This window comes from Colletotrichum orchidophilum (genome assembly GCF_001831195.1).
Source record: "Colletotrichum orchidophilum strain IMI 309357 chromosome Unknown Scaffold_100.1, whole genome shotgun sequence".
NCBI lineage: Eukaryota > Fungi > Ascomycota > Sordariomycetes > Glomerellales > Glomerellaceae > Colletotrichum > Colletotrichum orchidophilum.
In genome coordinates, this window is record NW_019173056.1 from 109858 (window position 1) to 131833 (window position 21976).

The 21976-nt window shown below is 54.5% G+C and overlaps 6 protein-coding genes across 6 annotated transcripts; 3 read left to right on the forward strand and 3 right to left on the reverse strand.

The window, feature by feature from the left end:
* Positions 1 to 1447: 1447 nt before the first annotated feature.
* CORC01_10261 (NAD-specific glutamate dehydrogenase) lies at positions 1448 to 4804 on the forward strand (the record flags this gene model as incomplete). Its single annotated transcript, XM_022621889.1, has 3 exons — positions 1448 to 1745; positions 1798 to 4717; positions 4771 to 4804. The coding sequence occupies 3 exons, from the start codon at positions 1448 to 1450 to the stop codon at positions 4802 to 4804; spliced, it is 3252 nt and encodes a 1083-aa protein (XP_022471605.1).
* Positions 4805 to 6229: 1425 nt separating this feature from the next.
* Positions 6230 to 9357, reverse strand: CORC01_10262 (acetoacetate-CoA ligase; the record flags this gene model as incomplete). Its single annotated transcript, XM_022621890.1, has 4 exons — positions 6230 to 6341; positions 6530 to 7681; positions 7748 to 8325; positions 8824 to 9357. The coding sequence occupies 4 exons, from the start codon at positions 9355 to 9357 to the stop codon at positions 6230 to 6232; spliced, it is 2376 nt and encodes a 791-aa protein (XP_022471606.1).
* Positions 9358 to 9523: 166 nt separating this feature from the next.
* CORC01_10263 (uncharacterized protein) lies at positions 9524 to 9945 on the forward strand (the record flags this gene model as incomplete). The annotated part of the gene is made up of 2 exons (XM_022621891.1): positions 9524 to 9644; positions 9746 to 9945. Coding segments are annotated over 2 exons (321 nt in total), but the record flags the coding sequence as incomplete, so codon positions are not given.
* Positions 9946 to 13812: 3867 nt separating this feature from the next.
* Positions 13813 to 15780, forward strand: CORC01_10264 (aminotransferase class I and II; the record flags this gene model as incomplete). Its single annotated transcript, XM_022621892.1, has 1 exon — positions 13813 to 15780. One exon carries the CDS (start codon positions 13813 to 13815, stop codon positions 15778 to 15780), a length of 1968 nt encoding a protein of 655 aa, XP_022471608.1.
* A 1787-nt stretch (positions 15781 to 17567) lies between these two features.
* Positions 17568 to 17836, reverse strand: CORC01_10265 (uncharacterized protein; the record flags this gene model as incomplete). The annotated part of the gene is made up of 2 exons (XM_022621893.1): positions 17568 to 17700; positions 17787 to 17836. The coding sequence occupies 2 exons, from the start codon at positions 17834 to 17836 to the stop codon at positions 17568 to 17570; spliced, it is 183 nt and encodes a 60-aa protein (XP_022471609.1).
* A 914-nt stretch (positions 17837 to 18750) lies between these two features.
* Positions 18751 to 21098, reverse strand: CORC01_10266 (alpha-L-rhamnosidase A; the record flags this gene model as incomplete). Its single annotated transcript, XM_022621894.1, has 2 exons — positions 18751 to 19945; positions 20098 to 21098. The coding sequence occupies 2 exons, from the start codon at positions 21096 to 21098 to the stop codon at positions 18751 to 18753; spliced, it is 2196 nt and encodes a 731-aa protein (XP_022471610.1).
* Between the last annotated feature and the right edge of the window lie 878 nt (positions 21099 to 21976).

The window sequence follows — 21976 nt, forward strand, 5'->3', positions numbered from 1 at the left end:
GCATTCCAACCCAGCCAGACCTCTGAGCCAGACGTAACCGATCGACCCAAACCCGGTCCTCGATTTCAGTTTTCACCCCCCTGGGGCTTAAGCAAAACCTTACAAGGACCGAAAAAAAGGTACCAGCCACCAGCGAATTGACCGCAAGCCGGTCTGATGGTTGTGTTGCCTGGGATCCCCATCATCCACCTCACGTCAATTGACGCATTTTGATCGCCCTCTTCTCTCTGACTCTCGGGTTGGAGCAACTGCGAGAGAGAAAAAAAAGAAAAAGGTACATTGCTCCCCGTACCTCGGAGCTGAACAAGACCGCCTTAGCAAGTCACGGGCACAGCTTTCACAATTTCAATACGGGACGTCCTGCTGACCACCAGCCGTGCTTACAAGGAAACCCCCTCTCGCTCTGCCCGCGGTGTGTTTACCTCTTTACACGGGAAAACACGTATATATCGACCACTTCTGGGTTTTGAGATACGTCGTCCTGGAACCTTTCCTGCCACGCCCCCTTCTTATCAACTGCTGCCTTTCATCCCGTCTTCATCTGCCAAAAACAGCCGTTCCCGCCATTGGCTTGTGAGACAACCCGGCTCCTTTGTCATTCACTACAACCACCAGCGTCGACAAGAAGCTCAGGCCAAGCACCGCCAAAGTGCCCCGCCGGATCACGTCTCCGAGACTTTGACATCAGTCACTCGGGTTCACCTACACCTACCTACATACATAATAAACACCACACCCTGCGATATCTGCACTCCTTCCGGAACCAGACATTGTGTCTCTCATCCTCTATCTCGTCCCTTTACCCCTAGACCGACCAACCAACCACAAGAAGCAGCTATCCGAGCCTATTGTTAGCTCTGCACCTGCTTTTTTACCTGATCCCGTATATCTGAATTGGATCAGCATCGCGCTAGTCTGCCGAGACGCAAGGTACGCCTGTCCGAGTTCACCTCCCCAACTCCAATTCCCATTCCTTTCCGCCTCGTTGTCCCCTGCCCCCCCCCCTTATCTGTCCGCCCATTGCACGAGCGTACGGCGGTGAAGCCTCATTGCCTCCGTTGCTCTCTCGATTCCTACCTTTGCGCGCGATACCATTTGCACAACCCAGCACTTCGGTTCTCCGTTCCGGACCCTGCCCAATTTCCAGACCGCATTGTCTAGAGAAAGCAAGCCTGCTCTAGATCCTTACGAGCCTTTACCGATCCCGGTTCCCGCAACCCAACCCAACGGGCGCTCGACAAAGCTGTCCTGCCAGCAGTCTAACACTAACTCACAAACATCATGTACCTTTCCCTCATTGTTGCAATGCCTCGTTGTTCCCGTCCACCTACTTAGACTCGAGGGTCGCCCGTCTTGACGCTCGGCTACCTCTTCCTCTTCACAAACTGCCCCCCGTCATTGACACGCTGCTTCTTCCTGCCATCCTGTTGATTCACTACCCGCCACTATGTTGGCCCTGTCCATCAATACTGACCTTCCTGCCATGGATAGGTACTCTTCAGAACCAGACCCACTCGAAGAAATCACCGACATCATGGCGACCGCCGCCCCTCCTCGTAACAAGATGCTGGGCCAGGTCCAGGCCGACTCAGCAGAGAGCAGCCGTGGACCCTCTCCCCAGCCAACACATTTCAGCTTGCCCATGGCTTCTCGCTCAAATGGTAACGGCCACAGAGTCTTGAGGTCAGCGACAGTCGGCTACATTGCGCCGACCTTTGTTGGCAAGCAGGAGCAGATGGAGCAAGGTGAGTTTGTCAAGAAACAGACTTGAGGATCCCGCTAACACGCACAATCCAGTCAAGGAACTCATCAAGAACAACGGCTGGATCCCGGAAGGTCTGATTGAGGAGCAAGTCACATGGTTCTACGACGAGCTTGGCATCGACGATGTCTACTTCAAAATTGAAGTTCCCGAGGTCATTGCCAGCCAAATCACATCTCTGTACGCTGCCAAGGTGGCCGCCTTCGCCCGCGAGGACAAGCGCGAGGAGATCAGACTTGACATGGAGGCGCATGACCATGCAATTTACATCGACACGAGCGAGCCCGGCAAGACGTCCATCGCTGGACCCCGCTACGAACAGCGCCTCGAGGCCAAGTATCTCGACCACGTCGGCAAGACCAAGTTCCGTGTCGAGACCTTCCGCTCCCCTGGAGTCCTTGGCGCATCGCCGTCTTCCAAGGCCACGCTGCGCTGCTACTTCGTATACCAATGTCTCTTCAAGCAGAGCCCCGAGACAACGGACCCCAACGAGACCCGTCTGGAGGTTATTGCCGACAACGGTTTCCTTCAGAAGGCCACAAGCAACACCAAGCAGATTTACCAGGAAATCATCGATCTCGCGGTCAGTAGAACTGGCCCTGTCATTGAGGTCTTCGACATTGAAGGCTCTCCTGAGAAGCGTTTGGTTATTGCCTTCCGCTCTCGTACTGCCCGCGGCCTGTTCTCCGCTCTCAGTGACCTGTACCACTACTACGGTGTCACCAGCTCCAGGAAGTACGTGGAGCAATTCGCCAATGGTATCACGGTCATGAGTATCTACCTTCGTCCCGCTATGAACATCGAGGGCAACTTCCCGTCATTGGACCAGTCGATCCACCAGATCACCAAGGAGATTTCTCTTCTGTACTGTCTACCTCAGAACAAGCTGCACTCCCTCTTTACCTCCGGTGAGCTGAGTCTGCAGGAGACTGTTTACGGTCACTGTGTCTGGGTCTTTATCCAGCACTTCTTGAACCGTCTTGGCTCCGAGTATATCTCTTTGTCAGAGATTCTTGACCCCAAGAACCAGGCTCACACAGCACTTTTGTCCAAGCTGAAGCGCCGTTTGAGGACGGAGACTTTTACCCCCGACTACATTCTGGAGATCATCCAGTCGTACCCCGGCCTCGTCCGCGCCCTGTACGCCTCTTTTGCCTCGGTGCATCTCGCTGTCGGACCCGATTTCGACCGCCACTTCATTGCCCCCACCCCTGCAATCGAAGTCTTGTCTGATGGCAAGCTCAAGGAACGCATCACTCGCGACGTGTCTAACGAGCACGAGGAGATGGTCATGACTGCCTTCCGCGTCTTCAACAATGCCATCCTCAAGACCAATTACTTCACCCCTACCAAGGTTGCCCTGAGTTTCCGCCTGGACCCCTCTTTCTTGCCCGAGATCGAGTACCCCAAGCGCCTTTACGGTATGTTCCTCGTCATTGGCGCCGAGTCGCGCGGTTTCCACCTGCGCTTCAAGGACATTGCCCGCGGTGGTATTCGCATCGTCAAGTCCCGCAGCAAGGAGGCTTACGGCATCAACGCCCGCAACCTGTTCGACGAGAACTACGGTCTGGCCAGCACCCAGCAGCGCAAGAACAAGGACATTCCCGAAGGCGGTTCCAAGGGTGTCATCCTTCTTGACCCCAAGATGCAAGACCGCGCCGAGGAGGCCTTTGAGAAGTACATTGATAGTATTCTCGACCTTCTGCTCCCTGCCCAGACTCCCGGCATCAAGAACCCGCTTGTGGACCTGTACGGTAAGGAGGAGATCATCTTCATGGGCCCCGATGAGAATACGGCTGAGCTGGTTGACTGGGCTACTGAGCATGCTCGTGCCCGCGGCGCACCCTGGTGGAAGTCTTTCTTCACCGGCAAGTCACCCAAGCTCGGTGGTATTCCCCACGACACCTACGGCATGACTACACTCTCTGTCCGCGAATACGTCAACGGCATCTACCGAAAGCTCAACCTTGACCCCTCTACCGTCAAGAAGATGCAGACCGGTGGTCCCGATGGTGACTTGGGCAGCAACGAGATCCTGCTGAGCACGGAGAAGTACACGTCCATTGTTGACGGATCAGGTGTTCTCGTGGACCCCAACGGTCTCGACAAGCAGGAGCTTGTCCGCCTGGCCAAGTCACGATCCATGATTGTCAACTTTGACATGTCCAAGCTGTCCAAGGACGGATACCGCGTCCTGGTTGATGACAACAACATCAACCTGCCCACTGGAGAGTTCATCTCTAACGGCACATCCTTCCGCAACACCTATCACCTGCGGGATACTGGCCTAACCGACTCCTTCGTTCCTTGCGGTGGTCGTCCCGAGTCGATTGACTTGATTTCAGTTAATAAGATCATCAAGGACGGCAGGTCGACCATCCCCTACCTGGTTGAAGGCGCCAACCTCTTCATCACCCAGGATGCCAAGCTCCGCTTGGAAGAGGCCGGCTGCATTCTGTACAAGGACGCCAGTGCCAACAAGGGTGGTGTCACGTCTTCGTCCTTGGAGGTTCTTGCTTCGCTCTCCTTCGACGATGAGAACTTTGTCAAGCACATGTGCCATGACGCCAAGGGCCAGGCCCCCCAATTCTACCAGGACTATGTCAAGTCTGTCCAGGCAAAGATTCAGGAGAATGCTCGCCTCGAGTTCGAGGCCATTTGGCGCGAACACGAGCTGACCGGTGTTGCCCGCAGCACCCTCTCCGACAACCTGTCCAATGCCATCACCACTTTGGACGAGGAACTACAGCACTCCGATCTCTGGAAGAACGAGGCCATCCGTCGCTCGGTTCTCCAAGACGCCCTCCCCAACCTTCTTCTGGGGAAGATTGGTCTTGACACCATCATGGAGCGTGTCCCCGACTCTTACCTGCGCGCAATCTTCGGCAGCTACCTCGCCTCGAGGTTTGTCTACCAGTTTGGCAGCCAGCCTAGCCAATTTGCTTTCTACGATTTGTAAGCTACCCTCAAATTCTCAACCAAACGATGTGTGACTAACCCTCTCTTAGCATGGCCAAGCGTATGGCGAGTATCAAGCAGTGATCTCATTTTCGATTGCTTATGAATCAGGCGCGTTTCTGTTTTCCATGCATGACAACGGTTAGGAGACTTGGATAAATATATTCGTGCTTCCTGGCATATACACGCATGGGCGGTGCGAAAGAAAAGAGAGCGAGAAAAAGGGTATTATGATATGGGCAAGAAAAAAAACTAAGCACAGGGTCACTGTCTACCGCTTAGATGGTGCGGATGAATTGCATACTAATAGGAGTTATCGGGCATGGTTATCAAATGGTATGAGCCTGATCGCCAAGATGATCACGGCAGTTATTCAATGAGACTCTTTTCTAAAAATCTCTGCTTGATGCTTTCCTAGTTTGATTTAGATGAAGCCGTTTCCTCGCCCCGAGCTCTATTGTCTCTGGGTGGCTCTTCTCCCCTCACTGTGACTGTAGCATACCCCAACAAACACAACACCGTTCTGCCGGTTCATGCTCGAGAGGTTGATACCGTGACGTTGTCCGAAAGGGGTGACGTGAGTGCATTCGACTTCACAATTGTGCTGATGATTGATAGCATAGTTCCGGGTAAGCTACCATGTCTCAGGTCAACCTTGGAATCCTTGCAGACGACGAAGATGGCCAGCTGTGGATTTTGGCCCAGGGCCCTACACGAAGAGAGTAGTGAACAAACGCGATCTAACTCTATGCCCCAAAAGACGAGAATGAAAACATCAAGAATACAGCAGATGTCGTCGAATGAAGATTCCATGTAAGTCTCGGTCCACGCCCTCTCACGCCTGTTGCCCTCCCCCTCCCTTTCCCCGGACCCCCGGCCTCCCTTCGACGCCATCGAACCCAATCTGTCGGGACAGCAACCGTGGCTATACGGTGCGTTCCGAGGACACGTCTTGGGACGGATGGGAGGGCTGTAAGTGCTGGGGGCTGGTAAATAGAGCGAGGCCGCAGGCGCGCATGGGGGTGTGTTCCTCGGTCTTCATTCTTATACATACACGCCCTGTCCATCACCCCCCACGCGAATCCCCGGAGATGAGGCGTTTGGCATTTTCCTCCGATGCGGGTGAGTCGATCCGGCTCGAGATCCGAGGATTCGGCAACGCCTTTTTTTTTTTTTAATTTTTCATTTTTTAATTCTCTAGTAGGACATCCAATCATGGTTTCTCCGCACCTGCAGCCAGATTCAGAGACTTACCAAAGCCGAGTGTCGCCAGTATGTATTGCTCATGCAAACGTCTTAGCCCCCTCAAGTCAATCATCTATGCACTGTTGATTCAGCTTTATTCTTGACCCTCTCAAACCCCCATTCTGTTCCCTATTCTTGGTTTCTAACTCTGCCCCGGTTCAGCCTTGACCTCATTAACGATTCCAGCAAGTATTCAACACATCTCTGAAATGGGAGCACGCAAAACAAAAAAGGGGGGGTGGTCAATTGTATAGGCGAGGAGGCTTAGTGCGTTTCGGCCCAGGCGCGGAACCATTGCAGGGCTTCGGGGTTGGCGACGCTCGCGTTCGTCTTGACGTCCATGCCGGAGAGGATCTGCTTGACCGCGACTTCGATCCTATTGTGCTATGTCAGCTTCCTCGGACCTCAATAATGTGATAAGAACCCCATGGGAAAGAGAAACAATTGTCGATGTTCTGGGCGGTCTCAATTGTTGATGAGACGAGGGGGCAAGGGCCCAAGAAAAGCGACGAAGCCCGCTGAGAGGGGAAAAAAAAAACGCCAAGGGGAAAAGGGTAAACTCACTTCTTCCCATTGCCCGTCTTGGGAATCCCACCACCAGCCTCCTCAATAACACCAGGAACGTGCCGCGGGCTCAGCTCCCTCCGAATAATGCTCTTGATCTTGGCCCGCAGCTCGTCATCAAAAGCGTGACCCGCGACCGGCACGACAAAAAGGCACACCGTCTCGTCGGCGTCGGTGGCGCGCCGTCTACCGACACAAACAGCGTCCTCGACCTCGGCGGCAAAGAAGCGCGTAAGAATATTGTAAATCTCGGCGCTGCCGAAGCGGACCCCTGCGGGCTTGAGGACGCCGTCGGAGCGGCCGAGCATGACGAGCGAGCCCGTGGCCGGGTTGGGGATCTTTACGAAATCGCCGTGGTGCCAGACGGCGCCCTTTACGCCACAGACATCGGCGAAGCGCTCGAAGTAGGCCGCCTTGTATTTCGCATCGCCGCCGGGGCCAAAGAAGGTTAGGGGTTGACAGGGGAAGGGGGCCACGCAGATGAGGTCGCCCGGGTGAGTTGGGTCTGGGAGAAGGTCGCCGGAGAGGGAGTCGACGGCGCGGATGGCCATGCCGAGGCCGGCGCATTGAATCTCGCCGACGCGGACGGGGAGGAGGGGGCAGGGGGCGCCGAAGAGGGAGATGATGTCCGTTCCGCCGGTAATGGAGGCGAGGTTGACCTTGGAGGGGAAGGCCTTGTAGACGAAGGAGAATGTGGAGGGGGGGAGGGGGCTGGCAGTGGAGTAGATTGCCTCGAGGGCGGAGAGGTCGATGCCGGGCTCGTTGACAGGGTAGACGGCGTTGGCCTCGAGCGCGGTTAGGTAGGCGGCGGAGGTGCCGAAGTGGGTTACGCGGAGGTCGGATAGGAGGCGGGGGAGGGAGAGGTGGCCATGGGGCTTGAAGGGGGAGCCGGAGTAGAGAACCAGCGTAGCGCCGACGGCGAGGGCGGAGACGGACCAGTGCCACATCATCCACGAGGTTGTGGTGTAGTAGAGCATGCGGGACTTGGCGGTGAGGGATCCATGCAGCGCGTGTTCCTTCTTGTGCTGGATGAGAGTACCGAGGGCGGTGTGGACGATGGCCTTTGGCAGACCGGTGGTGCCGCTAGAGTAGAGGATATAGAGGGGATGTGATGGGGGAAGCTGCTCAAATTTGAGAGGCTCATCAGGAGAGCTTGGTTGAGATGTTAGCGGAATGTAGTAGATTAAAGGAAGGGAGTGGTTGGGTGATAATATTTACCCTTGAAGGAACGACTCGTATTCATCGACTGCAACTCCGGTTGCCCTCAAGCCGTCGATGGCAAGATCGCAAGCGACGTTATTGATAACAATCACGAGCTCGAGGCCCTCTGACATCAGCGCCTTTACAATATCCTCCGTCTTATCGGTGCTGCTCCACTCTTTGCCGTTATACACGGTGCCGTTGTCGGCAAAGAGGACCTTGGGTCCGATCTGGGCAAGACGATCCAACACGGCGCTGACACCGTTGTCGGGGCTGATGCCGGTCCAGATGGCGCCTACAGAGGCAGCAGCGAGAGCGGCAATGATGGCCTGCACATGATTAGATACGAAGCCGGCAACAATGTCGTTGGGCTTGACGCCGTGAGCCCGGAGCCCGGCGGCGCATCGGCGGACGGCGTCTCGGAGCTCGGCCCATGTTGTGGAGACGGAGGGGCCGAGTTCGGTGGTGGTAATGGCTGCAACGGATGTGGGGTCGACAGCGATGTTGGCGGGGAACAGCAGGTTCTCGGCGAAGTTGAGACGGGTGCCTGAGAAGAAGTCTGGACGTGGGTACATGGGCGCATTGAACGGAAGGACCTAAGGGTGCCATTGGGCCGGATCAGCTACTGGTCTAGGAGGAAACTGAAGTGATCACGGGAGGGGCGGCACGGGCACCAGTGTAGGAGGGGTTGAGATGGGCAAATTGGCATTCCAGTAGGCCAGCAACGGCTCATGCCATGACTCAATTTCTCGGGGATGGTAGTCATGCGAAAGCTATATGCCATGGCCACGTAGCTGTCCGCCTCACTCGACGCAGTATCAAGGTTCTTGATGGGCGTCCTGGCGAGGGTTCAAGACACTGGTGAGGATGACATCGGCGATTGGTTGGTGACTCTCCCTCTTGTTGTTGGCTGTCTCTGGCACTTGCGTAGAGTTTGAGCCGTTCTCTCAGACTGATGTCACATAACCTCCTTCTTCGTCGCCTTCTGCCTCCAAATTGGCAGTCAAGGCGCGCTAAGCATGAGGACGGCAGTGGAGGAAGAGGTCGGGTTGAGTTGAGTTTGGGGATTTGACCAATGGCATTGGCCAGCGTACCTTGTCGAACGGCTTGGAGGCAGTGATGCCCACAGAATGCCAAACCTCCTCCCAGAACTCTGCCACGTTTTCGACGGACCACTTGTAGAGACCGGGGTAGTCTGCCAGTTCAAGGCCATACTTGGAATTCACCTGGAGGAGAAATGCCCACATGGGAGTCGAGGTGGGGTCCGGGTGCCGCCAGAGCTCGTTGCGCGTGACACTGGTGATAGTCATGCTGAGCGAGTTGGATGAATTGGAGATAATTGAGACGATGAGAGACGAAGGGACAGTCGGTGCTCGAGACGAGGCCAAGCCGTTGAGTATCACGGCGACGATGAATGACAAGTTGAGAGGGGGGGAGAAATTGATTTCGAAATTGTGTGCAGCAGCGCCAGAGTCCAGATTCCGGCCGGAGTGGAGGGAGAGAAGTTGGGCCGTCGCAATCCGAGGATGGATTCCGCAGGCAGATTCGGCAAAAGGGTTGAGAACGCAGCACCAGGCAGTCTGCTGTACCGGAGTCCGGGGGTGGGGGTGGGACCTGCTGCAACGCATATCTGCGAGAGCAAGCAGCTCGCCCATCCATCTTAGTCTGCTCAGGGCCTCAGTCCAGTGCCCAGTCAGTTCCCTTTCGTCAGGTACCCTCATGTCCAACTGACTGTGCTTCCGTTTCGAATTGGAGCTCGGTCATAGCTCGTTGCTCGCCTGTTCTGGCTAGCGGAGACCTTTGACGAACCTCGACATCTCAAACAGCACAGTTCGTGGACGCTGTGCTGAGGACGAGGACCGTGGTGACCTGTGCTCTATCTTACCTAAGGTAGCTAAGGTAGCCTTTACCCTGGTTAAGCTCAGGTACCTAATGTACCTGACGCTGTACCTGCCTTAGGTAAGAGACTGTTAGATCTGTAGACTGTAAATCGCAACAGCTGTAGACGCTGCCCACAGCCGCATGAGACCATGTTTGGCACACCTTGGCCAGGTCCTTCAAGGCTTCAGGCACTGGAGCGAGGCGTTCATGGCATTGCAACACAGAGACTCGCCCATTCCGCCCTGTGGCTGGTGCACCAATGCGCCCCCATCCCCTCGATCCGTCTTGTTGGACTCGATCAAGGTTGCGCTATCGCTGCCGCTTCATATCGATAAAAGTGTCCAAGCGGACTAGGAAGACGTCTCAGATCGGGACCCAATGCTGGGGAGAAGCCTGCAACTCGACGGGCCTCAATCAACGACGGTGTTGTGACAGCTCACACACTTTTACGGGTATACCTTGTTATACAGGTAAATAAGCACAACAGACGGCACATTGCGTCAAAAGTTATTGGCTGCCCCAACTTCCTCAGTATGATAATATGGCGGAACCGCACCACGCAATTCGGCCGGCGGAGAGATCGAGTTGGACAACTGATGCCACCAAGCCAAGGCCTCGGGAGGGTAGCCGTTATCATGTTGTGCGTTGCAGATGAGTCGATAATTGAGGGATGTAAGGTCGCGGAGAAAACAAACGTGGAACAAAGAAGCAACGCCATGTCGTTGATGGACATTCCCTGAAGTCTTAAATCAGGTAGCCATTCGTGCCATTGCAGTCTAAGCTCCCTTCACGCCAAGGCAAAAGTCAACGGTCCAAAGGCGAGACATGCTCTGCGCCCCTGATTCGTTCGACACAATACCATCTAGTCATCCCAGAGGTGTGGTTGCTTTTCTCCTGTTTGCCTTTCGCAACGTCCTGCTCCCATCGTCAAAATCGTGGGCGCCCTGGGCACGCAGACTATGGTTAGGAGATAGGGCCGCACGTAGGAACTGTTCAGTCAGGTGAGTGCCTTGACTTGCTGGGATCAAGTCTGCCGCTGGACCGTCGGTGAGGCCGACTAGCAGGGCAAACGATGCTCCATTATGCCCATAGCACTAGCGCACGAGGGCACTGACAACAGCATTGAGTTGGGCAGAGATGGGTCAAGTAGCAATGTGCATTCTGTCGAATGCATTGCTGGAAGGACACGTCCAATGTGACTGTCTTGGTGATAAGGTCACTTTGAACCTTCTACGCTGGGCATCGGACGGCGTGAGTGTGAGGAGGAGGCTGTCGACGAATAACGGAACAAAGGGGTTCTATTGTGGGGTGCTTCGCTGGCTTCGCAAGGCTGGTAGGCGACTCGACTCTGAACCAAGCACAGGGCGGCGGGAGGTGGTGGTGAAGTTTGACCAAGGGCCGCTGAACGATGACTTGGGCGACAGGGTCCTATATTCGTAGTAATTGGTAGCCTGGGGAGAACAGGCTAACGGCCCTGGCCGGCAGCTCTTAGCCCAGCTCTTCCCGTCATGCACAACAGGGCTTGGAGTGTGGAGTACGGACAGTGAAAGCCTCGCGGGATCTGCAAAGGCTGGGTTAGGGCAGGATGCCGAGGGTTGCATTTTGCTGGAATGAACGGGTAGCGAAGAAACGGATGAGTTCGGATATGCCTCAAGGCAATGCCAATGCCAATGGCGGCATGGCCCAATGCCAGAGCCGTCGCGAATCCAGAGCATCCGAGACCGGGTGAATGCGGGATGTTGACGACGACGAATGCAAGGACAGAAATGTCCGGCCATCAGTCAGCGAGAGTCCGGTGCGTCCGTCTCGGCCGTGTCGTCCGGGCAGCCTGTCAGACTTCGATTCGCCCCTCCCCCTTTTCCCGCGCGTTATGGGTGCTTGCAGCTTGCAGCTTGCAGCTTGCTGCTTGGTGCGAATGGCTTAATGGATGGATGCCGAGTTGAGTAACGCGCCCCAGACGGGATTTGCCCAACAGCCAAGATCACATTGGCCGGGTGGAGTGGAGTGGATCAAGATGCACCGTGGTTCGGCCAGAGCAACGCAAAATGAGGTGAGTTGTTAGTCGTCGCGAAGCCTGGCCGGGGCATGGCAGACAAGGTTGTGATTATTGGTTGCGGTCGTTGCTTGGAGAAAGGCCCGCAGAGGGGTCTATCTCTTGGACATTGAGCGAAATCAAAGAATGAGGACGACGATGGAGGCAAAGCTGTAAGCCTCGCTCAACTGTCGGAGGCAAATTAGGCATTGGCGGTTGGACCAAGGGGCCAGTCAGTGGTATGCGCCTCGCTGGTGTGGGATATGTGCGCGTTCAAGAGAGAGATTATCGTGAATCCAGGAGTACGGATGTAGGCGAGGTAAAAGACAGACCAATTGGAGGCAAAGCAAGAAGGGGCCGTGCAATAGCAAGACGAACAGCGGGCAACCCGGAGCGGTCGGAAGACCAGGGGTTAGGAGCGGGAGGGAAAAAAAAAGAAAAGGACAAAAAGAACTCGAAGAGGTGTGCGAGGATGAGACTGGAAACGATCCGCGCAATTGAATTGATACGCGCTAACGGGGACAGAAAGGAAAGTCACTCGCATCACCGTAGGCGAGGCCCCATTCATCATCACATCAGGAGGGAAGGATACTTGGAGGTCGCACCCTGATGCACGCCTTCCGGATGTACCTTTTTTGATAACAAGCCGTCGTACTAAGGAACCTAGGTAAGGTCATACAACTTGGAAGGTACTACACAGCTGTAAGATATAGCCCGTCCACGAGGTAATCTTCCTCCTCATCGTGGATCTCTCTGCATTTACCGTATTGTTTTTTTTGCTTCCTCCCTCGTCAGGGTCATTGCCTTATTTCCCAACTTGTCCCTCTTCCTTCCTTTCAACATTCGTCTCTCTCCTCTTGCTCTTCCTTTCGAAATCCGTCACCTTCCCTCCTCCTGCCGCAGCGCTGCCTTCCGAACTGCCCGACAGCAGACCAATAGCAGGCCTGCAGCGATCGAAAAGAGGCCCAGGCACCACTTTGACGCCGTGGTACCTATACGCTCACTTTTCGCTGTGTGGGTACCTCGAGTCTCAATACCCAAAAGTCACCTCACTTTCAAGGTCATTACCTCACCACGGAGTCCACGCCCACCCGCACCAATTTTACCTGAAATCACGGTCCAATCCCGTCGCGCAACAGCCCGAAATCGATAATTTGCCTTTCCTCTTTCGCTCCCTCCATTCTCTTCCTCCGACTCCGACTCCTCGCATCCCCTTGCAGCTGTTACAAATTCTGCGAGAGCTGCTCGATTTACCACCCTTTGCCCTCTGCATCTTCTGTTTCCCGATCCTCAGATTTGCGGCAGCCCCAGGGTCCCAAGCTCCGCCGCCTGCTTTCTTCGACAACCACTCGCAATTCTCACCCTGAGCCACTACAGAGCCACGACCTCTTAATTGCATCCTCGTTGCTCTCCTGCGTCCCCCGACCCCTTTTCGCTTTCGCCTGCACAACTTCTTACTCCTCGCAACCTGTTCAATTGCAAAGCAGAGAAGCCGCCCAAGAGAAATAAATCCGTGGCTCTTCAATAACTGGGATTCCCTCGTACCTACCCGACATTATCTCCAACCTCCAACTTTCGGCCATTCAAGCAGCTGCTTACAGACTTTCCTGGTGAGTGATTGACCGTTGATTCATCATCATCATCTCGTCCGAACCAACCCAATCCGTGGCTCCGGGACATCGATAGCCTCTGTGGCTCCCTCAAGCGTGTTCTTAGCGCTTCCTTTGTGTCTAGTTTCGTGCTTCCATCAAACCTCCGCAAGAGGTCCGATGTGAGCCTTGGCTATTCGCAATTCTAGCGCGTCCATTTTAGTGGTCGCCTGTTTTGTCCATGCGACCACGGGTGCGCCACTGACACTCTGACCGACAATTTCTCTACTTCTCAAACCACCAACCACTTTCGTTATCTCTTCCACAACGTCCGGGCCACCCGTCAGACTTGCATTTCGTGCTGACCGATCCATTTTTGCTTTACAGCGCATCAATCCTCGGTTTTGTTAAGGAAACAGCATCGTCCTCGTTGCATCCCTCAATTCGATCTCCTCCTGCTCAATTGCAGACTTCGAATACCCCTATTTCAATTGCAACCGAGTCGTCCATAGACAGCCAAGCGCATCTCAGCAATGCCCCGTAGAATTGCGAATCCCTTCTCGAACGCTCATTCACCCACCATGCCGCTCTCCGAGAAGGAAAGGAGACCTTCTCGATCCGGCAATCGTCTCACCAACTTCTTCACCTCCCCCAAGGGCGCCAAGGACAAGGACCATCAGACAGCTCAGCAAGCTCTCCTAGCCATGCAGCAGCAGAATATTTCGTCCACCCAAATCACCCCCTCCACTATCTCTCTGCCTACAATTTCGCTCTCCACTGCCACCGCTGGCGAGCCCGACACCACCGACCCCCCCACGACCCTCTTCTCCCCCCCCTCGGCCGTCGAGACGGAGAAGAAGAGGCGCTTCGACGCTCAATTCGGCCCTCTCCTTCACCCTACTCACCGATACGTGAGCAAGTCCAACGATGGCAAGCCTCTTGACCCGCCCATCATCGATGAGCCGCCCTACTACTATATCCTCACCACCTACATCAGCTACCTGCTCCTCATTCTCTTCGGTCATGCTCGCGACTTCTTTGGCAAGCGCTTCGGCGACAAGAAGCATTACCAGGCTCTCAAGCCCCAAAATGGATACGCTCCCTTGAACGAGGACTTTGACAACTTTTACGTTCGCCGTCTGAAGATGCGCATTGATGACTGCTTCGCACGACCCATTACCGGCGTTCCCGGCCGCTACATTACCCTCATGGATCGCGAGTCCAGGGACTACAACAGAACTTACAACTACACTGGCACACATACCGAGACATTGAACATGAGCTCTTACAACTACCTTGGTTTCGCGCAGTCTGAAGGCCCTTGTGCCGATGCTGTTGAGGAATGCGTCAAGAGATATTCCCTGAGCACCTGCAGCCCTCGTGCTGATGTTGGTACGTCGGACTTGGCCCTCGAGGTCGAGAAGGAGATTGCCAGCTTCGTTGGCAAGCCCGCTTCCATGGTCTTCTCGATGGGTTTCGTCACCAACGCCAGCTCATTCCCCGCTCTCGTCTCCAAGGGCTGCCTCATTCTCTCGGACGAGCTCAACCACGCTTCCATCAGAGTCGGTGCTCGTCTGTCCGGTGCAGTCATTTCATCCTTCAAGCACAACGACGTCGTCGATCTAGAGCGAAAGCTCCGTGAGGCCATTTCTCAGGGCCAGCCCCGCACGCACCGCCCTTGGAAGAAGATCCTGGTTGCCGTCGAGGGTCTTTACTCTATGGAGGGAACAATGTGCGATCTACCTGGTGTCATGGCGTTGAAGGACAAATACAAGTTCTACCTCTTCATCGATGAGGCCCACAGCATCGGCGCCGTCGGACCTCGCGGTCGTGGAGTATGCGATTACTATGGTATCGACCCTGCCCGTGTCGACATTCTCATGGGTACCCTTACCAAGTCATTCGGTGCCAACGGTGGTTACGTCGCCGCCGACAAGAGCATCATTGACAAGTTGCGTAGCTCCAACGCTGCGACGACTCTTGGCGAGTCGCCTGCTCCTTCGGTACTCATGCAAATTCTGGCCTCTCTCCGTCTGATCACTGGCGAGCTCTGCCCCGGCCAGGGTGCTGAGCGCTTGGAACGTATTGCCTTCAACTCTCGTTACCTTCGTCTTGGTCTTAAGCGCCTGGGCCTTATCGTATATGGCCACGATGATTCCCCCATCATTCCCGTCATGCTCTACAACCCTGGAAAGATGCCCGCCTTCAGTCACGCTATGCTCAAGCGCAAGATTTCCGTCGTTATTGTCGGCTACCCCGCAACGCCTCTTATTAGCTCGCGTGTCCGATTCTGCGTCTCTTCAGCCCACAACAAGGAGGATCTCGATAGGTTGCTGGCAGCGGTTGACGAAGTTGCCGACCAGCTTCAGATCAGATTTTCCACTGGTGTTGCCGGCGGCCAGGAGCCTCTTCCCGAAGGTATCACTCCCGAGACAGAAGCCGAGTGGCGCAAGGCCAACGGTTTGGAGGGTGCCTACAAGGCTCCTCGCTGGAAGCTCGAGGATGTTATCGCTCGCGGAGTCCAGGATGCCAAGATGCGCCTTCGGTAAAAAAAAAAAAACAGCCCTCCCAAATGGAGCTGACAACAAAAAGATTCACGACTGTTCGGACCTTTGGATCTGAAATTGACGAGACGCGGACTGGACGGAACGATGAGGCAACGTCTCAGGTGGAAGAGGGAGTTTGGTGCCCTGTACTCAATTCTGCCGGCTTCGACCTAATTGCATGATACCTGTAATATCAACTGTCGAGTGTCTTTTATACCTTGATTGGGGAGCCTGCATGGCCTCGGCGTTTTTGGGAGTAATGATCGGAACAGCGAACGATTTCATGTGCCACGGCACCGTACCAACACAATTAGTACTATTAGGCTCTCAAGAGCTGAACAATATAGATGACAACTAAGGTACCTTAGAGTAATGGAGATGTCCTTCATTGGAGATCAGAAATACGATCTTCTCAGTGAGCTCATCTACTATAATTATATGTAAAGGATGCGTGTCTGTCAATTTTCACACTTGTAGAGTGTGCCACTTGTTCAGGTGCTAGGAATTGGGTTAGGGAATAATGAAGTCGTACTTGAGCTAATGGTTACGTTCAAACACCGCAGCTGTACTCAGACAGCAGGACGATCTCAAGATATTACGCATGATGTTTATAGAACTTGCTACCCCCTTAGTATGTTACCTAACAAGCTGCATCCTAATCGGCATGGGGCCGGCGTTGCCACCTTAACTATCTTGAATGGACTCTCAATAAGCTCAAATTTGAGTAGACTGTACAGAGGATAGAGTATAATTCTCACGACTGGCAAAATCACTGGAGAACAGTGGGTTGACAAAAGTAGCGGGTGACAAATATGGTTGCGCTCAATTCTAAGCTCAGAGATAAGCTATAATACATTATGATCCCAAGGCAGCTAAAAGATATTATTCTACTTCTGTCCGGGGTTGGGCAAGGTTGGGTATAGTTTTGCCGCTGGTTGGGTTCGAAGTAACAGCAGGGAAGACATGCTCGAGTGAGGTAAGGGAAGCCACTCTTGAATTGTTATATTGACAGTGACTTCAGCCCTGCCGTGGGCAAATTGCGGGAATACCGCCTTGGATCTTCGTGTGTTCATGCCTCAAGTGGGAGGAACTGTATACATGTATAGAACCAGATGTTCCCCATAGAATTCAGAACTTTATCAAAGGAGGCGAGGCAAGTTCACCTCCGTCTGTCCAATTCTGTACAAAGTCGATGGAAGTTTCTCTGAATGAGCTTTCGTCTTTCCTAGAGCCTGCTATCTCACATCATACTCCTGTATCCCGATAAGATTTACTAGTGTTGCCGCGGCATAGCGACTCCTTAGGTCAATGACAAGGAGATGAACATTTCCGTTACCGCAGCTCGCCCTCAGAAACGTCTCTCTGACATGTAAACGAGATACCCTCAATAGACTCGTAATCACCGACCGGACACTTCATTCTCATATCTCTGCACTCAAAACACCCTTTAGTTTGGATTATATTCAGAGGTCAGCAAGTGTTGCCGCGCGTATGCCTGGCAAAGTTGTCTGTCAAGACCCGCTGAGAGATCTGAATGAAGGGTGCTCCTCCCCTCAAATATTATCAATCCAGCTACTCCACCCCCCACCTTTCACATCCTCCACCCAGATTGAAAGTGAAGTCTCTCGCTATTGAATTACTTCCTTTGCAAGCTACTTCCACAACCTAAGGAGCACTGCCACAACTCTGCCCACGGCGCAGTGAAGCCGCTATCGACTTCGCCCATGAGCATCCGACTCAACACTTACTTGCACCTGCAAGTCTGATGTCAGTTCTTCCCGTCATATACACTATTGAGCGGACCGTCCAAACGTATCCATTACGCGAGGCGCCAGTGGCCTGGCTAATGCACTCAGCGGGCCACTTAGAGCCACCGTTGCACTTGGAAGGGCAGCCGCCAGCACTGAGGGCGTTGTCAAACAACTGTTTGCCGTCTACCAGTCAGCGTCATTGCCCGCTCAAAACTATGGACGAGAATTCTGGTAGAATGGATGGGGTCTGTAACGTACACAACAGTGGCTTCTGTCCTCGTACTTGTACTGGTATCAACCGGGCACATGCCTCGGAGCTAGCGAGGAAGGCTAGGAAGGCGACGGCGGCGGAAGATGATGTGGACGATTTTGTGAGTTGTTTGGAGTTAGTGGTGGTGAGAAGGCTGGATTCGCTGGTTTGGATGTGAATCTTGATGTTCTGTGTTGAAATTTTCTTGGATAGACGTGGAAGAAGCACCTGTATTTACATTCGGTCGAGACTGCTCCAAGACAACTACGTTCTCCAAAGCCGCCGGCAGGATTAATCAACGAGAAGGTCGAAATGAAGCATTCGTCACTAGACCTTTGGTGAATACCCTCAAACCTTCCGTTACGCGTATTCAATCTAAGTTACTTACTTGTGTCGAGAATGAGTCAAAAGCCGGCTTCTTGCTATTGTCTATACCCCATATGCCCCTAGTCATCATGAAGGTGTCCCAGGAGGCAGGCTGTCGGCGTCGACGCCCATGTCCGCACTAGACTTAAATCCGCGTCCGGTCCTATGCAGAGAACCTATTCTTATTGTGAAACCGCTCAGATGACTTCGAGAGAAAACCTGTTGAGTCAATGTAAGCAGACCTTAATTCGTACTCCATTACAGGTCTTGGCGGTTTTCCGGGGACGCAGCCGACGGGATGAAGTTGGATGAACAATTAACCAGTTCAGACGGACACTGAGTGCCCCGACAGTACGGAGGACAGGGAACGGACAGGATCTGCGGGAATAGTGGAGTCTCCTGGGGTTCTTCAAGGAGTCTAAGTCGAGTGGCTCGATTGGGTTCACGATCATGGGGTTTGTAGGTGCCCGGGCCTGAGTGTTGTTTGACCTCCCGATCAAGCTTTCATAGTACAACGTCAATCTTTAGTAATTTGATTGTTACATTGCCTCCTATTGGCTACCATACGTCCGACTCCCGTGTTTGAATCATCAAGTAAAGATATCCTCACAAGCCTTCTCGGACTTGACTAACAGAAATGACTATTCCATGCATACAATCTCTCCCTTCAACGTCAACCCAAATCCTCCCCTCCTCAAACCTCGCCCGCAACCCGTCACGCCCACGATACACGACGCTCCCATTCACATCCACAATCGCATCCCTCGCCCTCACAGGGACACCAACAACACCCTTCGTCCCCTCCCCAGCCCTGATGACGACCCTAAACTGCCGCCCATCCCCATCCCCGAAGTCCTCCCACTCGACCCCGATCCCGTCCCCTTCGGGCGTCGGCACGACGCCCCTCGCCCACCGCAACCCGCTCACCTCCGGACTGACGCTCCACGTCCGGAATCCGGGCCCCGTAGGCCTCACCCCGAGGACGTGCCCGCTCATCAGCGGCACGACACCCGTAGACCACCCGTGCGCCATGCTCGTGAATCCATCTTCGTACGGCCTTCCCCCGGGCCCGATCCCCTCCCAGAACGTCACACGAGGATCTTGATTCGACATCCACCCATATAACCTCTTCATCTCCTCCACCGCCGTCTCCCCGACCCCGGACGCGAACCGCGCCGCCATCTCAAAGTAGGATATGAAGGCGTACACCCTCTGACTGAACTCCTCGCCCACCGCGTCCGAGTCGTAAAACGCGTTGCCGTAGGTTCTCGACGCGGCACCTGCATAGTACCCCAGAATCCCCCTCGCCGTCTCCGTTCCAACAACGCCCGCGAGGATAGCGATGCTATTCCCATCTTGCGCATGCGCCTCCACAAACGACCCGTCCCCGCCCGTCCCGTCCCAAAACGCCCCGGCCGCCCCGTCGAAATTACGCCTGGCCAGCGCCTCGGCAACCTCGGCCGCCCTGGACCCCCACCTCTCCGCGTCCCCTTCCTCCCCAACCTCAGCCGCCATCTCCGCCGCCCGCCGCAGCGCGAGGACGTACAGCGCGTTGTAGTACGTCACGGGCCCCTGCCTCGGCAAGAAAGCGTAGTCCCCATAACCCGAAGTGCCGTTTAGCCCTTTCGTCACGAGGCCCGTCTCCGGGTCCGTGACGGAGACGTACCACCTGTCGAGCACGGCAACGAGGTTGGCGTAGTAGGTCGAGACGTATCCGACATCGCCCGTGTACCAGACGTAGTCGTGGCTGCAGACGACCCACCAGAGGGGGTAATCAAAGAGGGCAAGCGTGTAGTTCATGCTTTTAGCCCGCCCGAAAAGTTAAAATCCAAAGTGGCCTTTTACAAATTTGAACGGATAAGACCAAAAAAAAGGGGGGAGGGAGGGAATGCTCACATGCTCGCCGGCGGAATCCACCCGTCACTCCTCTGATGAACCGCCAAATCTACTAACACATTCCTACTCGCCTCGCTCAACACCCCCTTCCCATGAGAAACATAGCCCGTCAGCGCCGCAACCGCAAGGTCCCCCACGTACGGGTCCCGATCCCTCTTCGGCGCGTCGTGAATCACAACATTTCCCTCGAGCGTATCGCTCGCCGCGCCCCGGGGTTCCGCGTCCTCCGCCCCGCGGAACGTGTCCACGCACAAGTCGTTGGTGTACACTCCATCGAACCACCACTGCGTGAGCTCCTCGTCGCTGCACTCGAACCAGCCTCTAAAAGTGTCGGGCGTGCCGTGGTACGCTGAGAGCTCCAGGGACAAGGACGAGATATTGACCTGGCCCTGGGGGACTGTGTGCGGCGAGTCCGAGGGGAGGGCGTCGAGGTATATGCGGATGTACCGGAATCCGTGGAGGCCGTCTGCGCAGACCTGTCCCTTGCCGTCTTCACCAGGGTACTGACACCCGTGTTTCGCAGTCCAGACGTACGCTTCTTCGCGGACTGCGATCTGATCGCTGCCCGGCGTGATCGTGTCCCCATTATATGAGCGCGAAAAGTCGCTGACGCTGCTCAAGAACTGCAGTGTCTCGGAGAAGGCCAGCCTGATTCCAGGTCTGCTGCTTTGGTCCTTTCTCTTACCTTCATGCCCTACGGTTCCATCCGCAGCAGAAGTAGACGACCCGGCAAAAGAAATCGAAATAATACCTACAGTGTTTTGTCCAAAGTCGACCGTAATGGAAGGAACGTCATCTCCCGCTGTGCTACGAGCAAATACCGTGGGCCCGCCTTCGCCGTCGATCAAGCCCGAAGGGTTGGCGACGTCGCCGCGGGTCAGGTCGGGGATCACCTGCACAGGGTAAATCGTCCTCGACTTGCTGGCCCGAACGTACTGGTACCAGCTAGGCGGCTTACGGAGAGGAGATTCATGGAGAGGCGGGCCTCTCCAATCGGGGGCTATGAGATCCCATTGGCCGGTTACAAATGCGAAGAGGCTTGTCCACAAGTTCTGCATTACGGCGGCGTCATGAGTGTAAGTAGAGGATTTGCCGATGACGCAGACCGACTGCTGAGGTATTCAATCGTCAGTTGAATATTAGGTATGAGACTGCTCAACACCAATGAGCAACGTGCTGTAAAGAGGTGAATGGAAAGGTAAGAGTCTGAGTGAACTAACGAATCAAGGAGGATTGAGGTCGGCGTGGGTGGGAATGCGGGGTCCCGGCGCTTGCCCAGAACGGATGATCTACGAACGGCAGTTAGCTGGAGGCTGGACCCATAATTCTGGCTCCGTGCGGATCGTGGCCGGTGACAGGGACTCGATCTCATCTTGCATTTTCACCTTGAACCAGTTTCAACCCCACTACATAAGGCGATGTGCATTGCACCTCCAGCTATCACGCCGTGCTTCCGAGGCGGTATCAGGAATACCTCCTCAAGTCGCGCTTAGAAGTTTCACACCTCACAATGTCATCTCCTCAACAGTTACAGCAAACAGTCCTGGTATCTGCAAGACAGACAACCAAATGGTATTGACAGCACTGCGTCTCATCTGCCTCTATAGTCTCGATGCCATACCAGCGGCGCGAATGACAATCCCGATGCAAAGTATTCATGCCCATGTCACGACGCTTTCAACAGGCGTCGTGTTTCTAAACAAAAGGAGGAAAAGAAAGAAGAAGAAAAAGTGTCGAGGTGGCAAAAGACACCCCGTGAAGACCTTGGTATGTCCACGCATCTCAAGAAAAAAGTAACAACTGCGAAATCCATACGCGCGCGCGAAGTATCCATGGCGCTAAGGTTCATATCAGCGACCATGTTTCAATGTGTCGTCCATCAATCCGTAAACCTTCTCAATCCCACCGCCTGTACCAGGACGCCGACAAAAAGCCA